The sequence below is a fragment of the Triturus cristatus genome, chromosome 8 (assembly GCF_964204655.1).
Source record: "Triturus cristatus chromosome 8, aTriCri1.1, whole genome shotgun sequence".
NCBI lineage: Eukaryota > Metazoa > Chordata > Amphibia > Caudata > Salamandridae > Triturus > Triturus cristatus.
This window is the reverse complement of record NC_140591.1, coordinates 47179006-47189779: the sequence shown is the minus strand read 5'-3', so window position 1 is coordinate 47189779 and position 10774 is coordinate 47179006. Positions and strand designations below refer to the sequence as shown.

General features: G+C 44.7%; 1 protein-coding gene across 4 annotated transcripts in view; it reads right to left on the bottom strand.

Annotated features, from left to right (window-relative positions):
* LOC146799989 (uncharacterized) overlaps positions 1-10419 on the bottom strand; it is a 59588-nt gene extending 49169 nt beyond the window's left edge. For 2 of the 4 annotated variants that reach the window (XM_085620918.1, XM_085620919.1), the window contains exon 1: positions 10262-10418. In XM_085620918.1, the coding sequence (XP_085477044.1) occupies positions 10262-10321 (60 nt within the window). In that variant the 5' untranslated portion in view covers positions 10322-10418. Of the gene's footprint in view, positions 1-10261 lie in introns of all 4 variants that reach the window. The other 2 variants (XM_085620917.1, XM_085620920.1) reach the window with 2 other exon arrangements.
* Positions 10420-10774: the final 355 nt, after the last annotated feature.

Here is a 10774-nt window from a genome sequence, read left to right as displayed (position 1 = left end):
GTACAGTGATAGTATGTGTTCTGACAAGTCCATCTGGGAATACATCCCCGAAGATGTGCAGGTGACGCCTAGTCATGGTGTGTTGTACTAACTTCTCTGCTGTGAGTGGTAGCCAAGGGTTCGGGGAGAGGGGCAGTTCGGGAAAGTATAGAAGATCAAAGACTACTGTCCCACAGAGTTTCCACCATGCTCAGCGTGTCGTAGATAGGGTCTGAATATCTGTCGGGTCCAGCATGAGGCCCTGCTGCAGAAGCGAGTTGAGGGGAGTGGGTTCTGCTAAGTCCTGTGCCGGCTTATTGTAGGGTAGGCAGGCGTCTGGATGGAACCAATATTGAGCAAAATGGGCCTGCACGACCAAATAGTATAGGCGGAGATCAGAGACAGCGAATCCGCCTCGGTCGCAGGAGAGGGTGAGAGTTTCCCAAGCAATTTGAGTTCTACGACTGGCCCAAACTAATTTTAGCAATAGTCTGCACAGCTATGTGAAAAAGGACTTTGTCAAAGGGATAGGAATATTGACGAATAGGTATAGGAAACGTGGGAGAACATTCATTTTTAATAATAGCTATGCGGCCAGCCATGGCGACGGGCAGCTGCATCCAGCGGTCTATTTGTCTGGAGAGTCTATCCATGGCAGTGTCATAGTTCAGACAAATAATTTGCTCCTTGTCTCTGTGGAGAATAATTCCCAAGTACTTGGTAGAGTCGGCAGATCACCGAAAGGGGTGTTCGCAAGACGGGGGGTTGTGGCTTCTGTTACAGGGAACAGTTCGGATTACGTCCAGTCAACGCGTAAACCAAAAAAAAGGCCAAATTGGACAATCTCCTGCACTATGGCGTCCAGGTTATCAGAGGGATGTCGGACGAACAACAGGATATCGTCAGCGTATATTGACAAAAGAGGGCCGGATTTAAATTGAAGGCCCAATGCATGTGACGCTCCTGTAAATGACGAATTATCATAGCTATAATAAATAAAGAGGGCAGATAGCAGGCAGCTCTACCTGGTGGCTCGGGATATGGAGAAGGGTTTAGAAATGGAGCAATTGATCCGAATACAGGCAGTGGGGTTGGAATACAGCAGGGAGACTAGGGCCATGAATCTGTTGGGGATGCCGAGATTGCACAACGTGTAGAAAGGGCCATTCAAGAGAATCGAAAACCTTCTCTGCTTCCAAAAGAGCAACCACCCATGGGTTATCTGGGGAAACCCTATTCAGGACGGAGAAGACGACTCGAAGATTAAGTGAGGTGAACCTATGCGTTATAAATCCGGTCTGGATTAAAGAAAGTATTTGGTCAAGGAAGAGTGATAGCATGTTGGCCATTGCTTTGCCCAATATTTTATTGTCGAAGTTAAGTAGAGATAGAGGTCTGTAAGATGAGCACTGGGTGGGGTCTTTACTTGATTTAAGCAACAAGAAGATCGCCGTTTCATGCATTGTGAGGGGGGACTCCTTTGTCTAAGGATTCAGCGTAAACCTCTAGCAGGTGCGGTATCAGGACGAGCTTGTTTGCCTAGTGAAAAGCGCCGTACAGGCCATCAAAGCCAGTGGCCTTCGTACACTCTAAAGAATCAATTGCCTGGACTATTTCCTCAGCTGAGAAAGATTTGCTCAGGAACCCGGACTGTAGTGAGCCAGACCATGGCCATCTCCTCAAGGTAAGCCATGCGAGTCGTTGCATCAGAAAATAACCGGGGAGTATATAATGATTTATGATATGAGACTATCTTGCGGATCATATCAGAGTTGCTTGATGCATGGGATCCATCATTGCAGCGGAGGTCTGTAATGTGTCCGACTTCACATGGAGGGGCGCAGGAGGCATGCCGGTGTGAGTCCGGGTGCTCCCCTTTGCCGAATCTACGTATTGCAGCATACTTACCAAGTAGGTAGCTTCTCTCTCTGCCAGGTCATTGAATTCCTCTATAAGGTCTGACTGGTTGTGAAGTGACGATAAGGAAGGCGGGGAGTATCTTCTCTATCGATGGACACTAACTTGCCTTCCACTCACGCAAAACTGGTGCGGAGGTCTGGTAAGACCCCAGCCTGCTTCAAAATGCAGACGCCACAGATACATGCCTTGAAGGCGTCCCACAGAGTAGCATATTGACTTACTGACCTCGTGTTAATCTCAAAGTACTCAAGTATGGCACTGTGAAGTTCCAAACGGAAGACCTTATCAAGCAGGCGCGGTCATGGAGAAGGACCAGCAAAGCTCCCAGCCCCCGCTGTATGGGAGCGTGAGCTGCAACCGAACCAGAGTGTGGTCTGAGAGAGTACATGGTAATACCTGAACATCCCGGAGCCACAGGCTAGAGACCACAGAGAGAAACCAGTAGTCCTGGCGTGACCATTCCGAATGTGGGGCAAAATATAAAGTGTAGCCCAGGGTGTTGGTACTGCGCAGGTACCAGACATCCTTGAGAATGTGTGTGTTGGTCATGTTCCTGAAAATATGTACGCAATGCGGCTTGCCTCCTGGGCAGGAACTTGAAGAACCTAGAGTGGGATCCAATAACACATTCAAGTCGCTGCCCAATAGTACGCTAACAGAATCGAACCTTTCGAAGAGGGTGGAGACGCATTGAAGAAGTGAGGGTCGTCTATGTTTGGAGCATGTATATTTAAAAACAGGAGTTTCCTCCCCAGCATCGTCGCCGTCACCTGCAGGTAGCAGCCCTGATCATCAGCCATAGTATTTTGGTGTACAAAGGGGAGACTTTTATGTACAAGGATACAATCGCCGCTGGAATAAGTGCTGTAGTTGGCAAGGTATCTGTGTGGTCTCCATGATACTGCGAAAGGGGGGAAGGGGGGAGGTCGTCTGTGGGGTGGGATGTGTTTCTTGCATAAACGCAACCTTATTTCTGTAACGATTAAGATATGATAAAACCAATTTGCCCTTTCGTGGATTGTTCAACCGCAGACATTCCAGGTGAGGAACGTCAAATCCACAGTTCATTTAAAGTCCCCCATCATAAAAATAAGATAATGAGTCAACCCTGCGAACGCTCATATACCTGTTCACAATTGGCATCACCTTGTTCAGTAAAGAGGGGGAAGTAAAGAGAAAAGAAAGACAAGAATGAGGTATAATCTCAACAAAACCCCAATAAACCCTCCACCCCCCACACCCGGCAAAGAAAGCCCAGCAAAGACCCATGATATCAATACCAGAAACAAAGAACCCAACACAGCGTAGTACGGATGCAATAATGGGGGGCAAGCAACTCTTCCGAACTCGGTGCCCATACTGCAAAGCATTTGAATAACTTTGTAACCATGTGAGTGTAGGTACGGGGAACAGTGAAAGGAAGGATATTCAAAACATGGTAATAACATCACAACAGCAAAGAGAGCACAGCCCTTCTTTAAGGAAGAATAAAGAATATATCCTTCATGTAGCAGATCAGCTGGGAGGGAAAAATTCTGCACTAGCTGCGATGTTCAGTTCTGGTGAAGAGCAGTCCGGGGAGGTGCGAAGAGAGCGATGTTCGCAGTTACCCAGCTGCTTGCCTGCCGGGGTATCAAAGAACCGTGGTTTATCGTTTACTATTAGCGAAGCCTGGCCAGGTACATCATGCCGTATCTTAGGCCATGCTTTCTGAGCTGTGCCTTTGCATTGGAGAATGTCCGCCGTGCCTCCTGAACGGCAAGTGTGAAGTCAAGGTAGATCGAAAGCGTGACACCCTGGTACTGCAGTGGGGATTTATCTCAGGTCAGTCTACTTATTGAGTTGCGGTCCCTGTAGTTTATTATGGGGGCAACAATGGGATGAGACAGTGCGCCAGGTGGGGGTCATGGGCCCAAAGACCTACAGGCCCTCTCAACTATGAAGGTGGAGGAAAAGTGTTGGGCACCCAAGAGGTCGTTGAGCAAAATTTAAATAAAGTGTTCAGGGGTACCCATGTTGGTTGATTCCGCCAGGCGGACGATACAGATGTTGTTCCAGCGGGACATCACTTCTAGGTCCTCGTTTTTAATGCCCACTGCCTTCAAAAGGCGCTCTGTCCTCTCCAGCCGGCGTGTCAGCATGATACTGTTGTCCTACTAGGTAGAGACCTGCTCCTCTACGGCGTAAGGCAGCGCACCATGCCTGTCCAAGCGTTCACCATGCGGTCTTGGGGGGCTGCCAGTGTGTCAAAACATGCGTCATTAACGCAGAAACTGGCCCTCAACTCAGCCATGATGGCTGCGACGCCACCGGGGGGGGGGGGGGGGTGTCTGAGTTCCACTGCCTCGCGGCTGTCGTAGACATCTGATGGAGGGTCTGGCTGGTCTGCAGATTTAGGCCTGTTTGGGGTCACAGCGACGCATGGTGGGAAAGCTCCAGCAGTGGTGCCGAGGACCAGGGGCTGCTGAAGTGGGAGCAACAGTCCTTGGGGTCGGGGGCTCCGTGCAGAGAAGAAGGGCTCCGTCATCACAGCCCAGTATAGTAGGTTCCTATAGGGGCCCTGGTTGAGGCGTCGTAGCAATTGCCAGTAGTGGAATCGCTGGGGTCAACATTGTGATGGAGGTGTCCCACCCTTAATGACAAGTTGAGGAGGGTTAGACGCCTTAAAGAGGTGTAGGGGGTAGGAGCGCTGCTGGCATGTATTCACGGTGAGTCGGTCCCAATCTGGGGATGGACTTATGGTCGGCAGGTGGGGGTGGAGGGGTGCTTAGCCAGGCCCAGCCCAGGCGGATCACACCACGGAAGTTCTCACCCAGCCGTGGCTGTTTAGCGCAATGAGAGGGCAGCACCCCGGGTCCCTCTGAGGACAGCTGGTTTGCACCCCCCCTCAGTGGTTCACAGCGGCCAGGAGAAGGCACAGAAGCGCAGACCCTCAGCAAAGGATCACTGCATCTCCGGGGCAAAGCGGATGCCAAACCTCCCTGTTGGTGGGTGGAGTAAGCAAGGATGGAGTCCACTACCCTCTTTGTGCGGGCATTCAGTTCCTAAGCTGCACCGCCATGAGGCCATGTTAGTCGACAGGAAGTCATAAGATTTCAAGGGACCAAGGGACACAATAGGAGTGGAATGGCTATATTGGAATAAAGACCCTGTAGGATTTGAATTGCTGACAACTAATCAAGTATGTACTATGCTTAGGCACAGAGAGTGACTTGTCTATATTACTTTATCGCTTCTGTGTCAGTAATATTCTTATGATTTTTAGCGAGGAAAGGTTGGACTACATTTTGTGTGTTGTAATTTTAGCTGAACTGGCGCACGATTGTCAATTCCAAAGTGAACATCATCATATTCTCTTAAAACAACTTCAGTATCTGTATGTGGATCAAGATGACAAGGGCCTTATTTAGAGTTCAGTTGACAGGATAGCACTCTAAATATGGCAAATGGGACATCCATCAAGTTTTGACGGGGTACAATAAGACCCTAAGTCTTGATCAAATGAGGTCTGAAAGAGCAGTATGATTTAGGTTTTCCTTGAGGCATACCCAGATTTTCATAAAAATGTTATCACATGATGATGAAAGGACAGCAAAGGTGCCAGGGAGGATAGTATGGTTATGAAACAAGCATTTGCAATGCAATTACGCGAGACCTATTGCATTGCAAATGGGAGTGCTGGTGGGCTGATGTGAGGGGTGCGAGAAGACTCGAACAATGGAAGTGAGGGGCGGGAGAGAAGGCAAGGACCGCGGGGGGGGGGGGCATGGGAAAAACATAGTAGTCATGAAACATGAAGTAAAGGGGCCAGTAGCCATGGAAGGATACAAATGATGACATGGCCGTCATAAGGAGAGACTAGAAGCCTATAAACCAATCGGAAGGCAGCATTTAGAAAGGACAAAGACACAAGCCAATGAAAAAGTGGACGGGGGAGTGGGTGGGGCTTCCCTCACGTAGTCAACTACCACAGACCAACCCCAGAGCAGCGCTTGCGCGCTGGCTCAGGGCTTGACCTAAAAACTGGATTGGAGGCTCCCTATTTATTTTTGTTTAACATGAATTTGTTAATTGGATCGTCTTCAAAGCTTTTTGATTTTCTGAACTCTTATTTTGTGACACAGTATACGCATCTGACCAAGTTCTAAAAGATCCCTAGCTAAACAATATACATTTTCTATACTTAAGTTCATCACAGAGCACAATCATCTTAAGGAACATATTAGTACAAGCTTCCAAACATTAACACTTTTGCTGCCTGTCCTCCCAAACCCCCCTGTGCCATGCCTTTTTTGGCTATTTGGATTAGTTTGCACTTAGGCTCCCATAACATTTTGTGCACATAAGGGTATCCAGGCCCAAATTTGCGTCCTATTCTTCCAACATCCTGAGGATTCCAGGGTTTGTGGATTCCCCTGGGTGGGACCGAGAAATTCTCCAAAATATAGCTAAAAATGGGAAAAGGGTGCTGCAGAAGAAAGGGTCTGTTTTTTCCCTGCAAATAGCATCAACAAAAGGTTTATGGTGCTAAAATCACCCTCTTCCGAGCTTCTAGGAACAGGCAGACTTTTGACAGAAAACCAACATTTTCTACACAGTTTTGGTATTCTACTGGGACGCAGCCTATTTTTCCTGTTGTATCGTGCTTTCAAACTTGTTCCAGTTAGTGGTAGAAACGGGTGTGAAACCAATAATGGATCCTAAAAAGCTAAACATTTCTGAAAAGTAGACAGAATTCTGAATTCAGCAAGAGGTCAATGTGTATATCCTTCAAGGTCTCCCGATAAAAATGGTTCCTCACTTGTGTGGATAGGCGTAGTGACTGCAAAAGGAAACGGCCCAAAACGCAACATGGACATATCACCTTTTTCCAGGGAAAACTGACCCTTTTTAGCAATGTGCCCAGATGTGGATTTTGGACCCAAGCTCAGCTGACACCAAGGAAAACCTAGCAAACCTGTACATTTTTTAAAACTAGACACCTAGGGGAATCCAGGATGGGGTGACTTGTGTGGTTCTAACCAGGTTCTGTTACCCAGAATACATTGCAAACCCAAAACTTTGTAAAAAGCAAAAAAAACACATTTTCCTCACATTCCTGTGATGAAAAGTTCTGGAATCTGAAGGGAGCCACCAACTTCCATCCACCCAGCATTCCCCCAAGTCTCCCGATATAAATGGTGCCTCACTTGTGTGGGTAGGCCTAGTACCCGCAACAGGAAATGGCCCAAAACGTATTGTGGAGACATCAAAATGATATATCACAAAATGACCTTGTTTTTTGTTCCGGGCTCGACGGCCATGTAGGAAAACCTATCAAACCCAGCTATTTCTAAAAACGACACACCCGGGGGGAGTTCAGTTAACATAGCTCACCTGCATCAACTCCATCAAGAGTCCCCTGACTGGAGTGCATCCAGTTGACTTTTAAGGGTTTTGGTCAGGTGCACTGTGGGAATTGTGGTCCCAAACTTTTCAGGACCCTCTTGGAGGTTCCAGACCAATTGGACACTCAAAAGGAATTTCAGGAAGAAGTTCCAAAAGTTTGCAAATGTTTGGAACAACTTTGGGGGAAAAACTCCATGAGGTGACTAAGTGCTAGAAAGTGTTTATTCTTTGAAAATTCATCTCTCAGGTTCCCTACATTGTTTTTTTTTTCATTTTGGTGTCAATTTGAGTCATTTTAAAGATAAAAATATTTCCTATTTTTACAAATTGGTGTTGGATTTGTATTGTGTGTTGTGTCTTAATTATTTACTGAATTGGTGTTTTTAAATGCTTTACATACCTGCCAGCTCACAGCCACGCTACCAAGGGTTGAGCATAGGAATGATTTTCTGTGACCTATTCTGAGCCCTAGACTGTGTTAGTGGCCTTATTGCGAGTGGTAATTGCATATTTACCACTACTAATAATCCACATTCCAACAAATCCACTTTAGATAAATCACATCTTTTCTGACATCAATTGGTGAAGATTGTAAAGCCTAATAGCCGTGCCATATAGCCCGCCTACCTTCAACTTTGTTAACTTGCACCTTGAGCCACTTGACTATGCTTCTGAAGGGCCAAATATTTATTTTCACCAATATGGAGACACCATGCAATTATACTTAAAAACATTGCACATCTAGTCTATCTCTGCTCTTCGCTCTGGACAGCCACACAAAGCTCCGATGTTGAATGCCAAGTAATTTCCCGATGCTGAGCTCTCAGAAATCAGGGTTTCTCTTCTTGACCCTCCAATAAAACTAAATCCAACCCATCACATTTTAAAAATCTCATGTCTGGAGGTATCGTACCATTATTCAGCTCCATAGTAACATTCCTGGTTTTTACAACACTCCTTCTGCACATCTGCAAATAAGCTCATTCTGAAAACTTTTAGACGAAACATTATCACAAAACCAACTGAGAACAACAACTTATACCTGAATTATCTATAGCTTATATTTTATTAACACCCTATTAGCAGGCATCCTCCATCCTCTCTAGTCCCTCTTAAGATTGTGCTCCTTTCCACAGCAAGATTAATCTCTTGTATAAGAAAACGCGGTCATATTTCACCAATCCTAAGTGATTTACATTGTGTTTCTATAAAAAGAAGGCTAACATAAAAATCTGCAACCTCGCCTATAAAGCTATCTGGATAAATCAGCCTATCAATCCGACCTGTTATTACTTGTAATTCGGGATTCCAATTTTATGGTATTTATTCTTTTGACATTTCCTTTTGTATTCATCCATATTCCCTTTGCCCCTAATTTTAGCTGTAATTATTCATATTTATTTTGGATTTTGTGAAAAAATGAAGCTGAAACTAGTGTATTTCCACATTTATTTAACAAACAAATGTACACTCTTATTTTAATTCCTAACAGGTTTTAATGTTATGAACACCCAAGCAAATTTTAGTAATGTCCATATCTACTTCTTTTTAAGTTTTATTAATAAAATGTTTTTTTGTCCCTTATCTGTCAATCTGCACAGCTATTGGCTTGGTAGTCACAACTGACAGTATTTAGAATCACTCAAAAAGACACAACCTAATTTCCATTTTTTGCCACATTTAAAAATATGTATAGACAGGAAAATAAATGTTTTTCTGTCTGTATTTATCTGTAAAATATAGATAAAACTGAAAACAAGGACCCTTACTTGTAATTCACAAATTTTTCTATATGTTTTTCTAGTGTGTACCAGATCCAACAGATAATCAGTGGGTTTCATACATTGTTTTAGCGTCTTTACTCAAAAACAGTGGCAGTAGTTCAACTATGATGACATATTGTGCTCTAACTGGAACTAACAATAGTCAAAACACCACAAACACTAGAACAGAGAGTCACTGGTGGTGCAACAAACCCATCAAACTCAAACCTATGGAACCCTTTTCATAAGAAAACTGCTAAAAACAAATCGTATTTTTAGCCTCATCTAAATTGACCTGAAGTGATGATGTTAGTTTCATCGGTTGGGAACCAGCAGCTTACAATCGGGGTCTGACAACAGGCCCTCGGGAACCACAGGAGGTTGTTCACCATGCCACTTGCTATGTTTAGGGTTACCAGGTGGTATGTCAGTACCACACCTTGTTTAAATCAATTAACAGCGCTTTCTAGAATACTGTACTCCAGTAACTGCAAACAATAAAACGTATGAAAAAAGCCTGAAAAAGGTGTAGTTCACGAAATCAGCAAAGTTATTCCTTATTACTGGACTGCAAGCTGGAGTCTAAAATTTGACTGTAGTTACCTTGGGGCCAGTTAAATAGTAAAGTTTCCCCTTTAGTAACTAGAATATAAAGTTACTGTGGAGCGGTGCCTTCTAGGCGAACTGCAGTGTATGGCATGTACGCTTCGGGTAATGGGTTGTACAGCAGGTATTCTGATGTCAAGCATTTGAAGATGCTGTGATATGCAATAATAAAGAAAAAGAAAGATGAGTAAAATATTTGCCTAAAAGCACACACTTTCGTTAAGTGGGGAAGCCATATTTAATCCTGGTTTTCTGGTTTCACTTTGTACAAATCAGCCACTAAAAGTATATCTACCTGTCACTCCTTTTTACATCAAATGTTAATGCTTTGTTTTTATCTATGTGCGCATGAGGGTAGTGCGAGGGCGGCAGTCAGAAGCCACATAAAAGCTCGGCTCGTTATGGGCTCGAGGTTCTAATGGAACCTCAAGCTGGGCCAGAGCCAGACTTCAGACTCTACTTTAGCGAATGAGCAGCAAAGCCAGCAAATAACAGTGGTTCTATTTTCGTGGTCAGTTAATAATCATGTTTTTGTACACAGTACAAAGAGGGACATATGTTATATCCTATTTTCACACTACTCATACGTACAAAATATTACTCACGTCTTCGGAGTTCTCGTGCGACATTCCTTTAATCTCTTGTAATTTTACAGGTATATACATACAGTTGAACGCTCCAGTAATGAAGAAAGTAAAAATCAACTCAACTCCTGCCTCTAATCAACCCACTGCTTGTACTCGTACCAAGGCGCGCAAATGAGTGATGTATAAACGAGCATGCGCAGAGAAGCGACACTACCCATGCGCGCACGCTCAGTACACAAGTTATCTGTCTTCCTCGTGCCAATAGATCTAGAAGTCACCTACCTACCTCTATGCTTCCCGTGCTGTGTACATACCTGTACTTGCTCTTTATAGTACTGAAATGAATACAGCATTTATCAGAGAATCGTTGCGAATATTCAGTGCTCAGAATTCGCCACAAACCCGTATACTGAGTATGCTTTATTTTTACTGACCGACTATAGCAAACAAGCCTTGGCAAAACCAATACGCCTAGCGCTGGCTGGCCATTTTTGCTCTGCTAGTGCTTGTTTTGTTAATGATTTTTTTGTA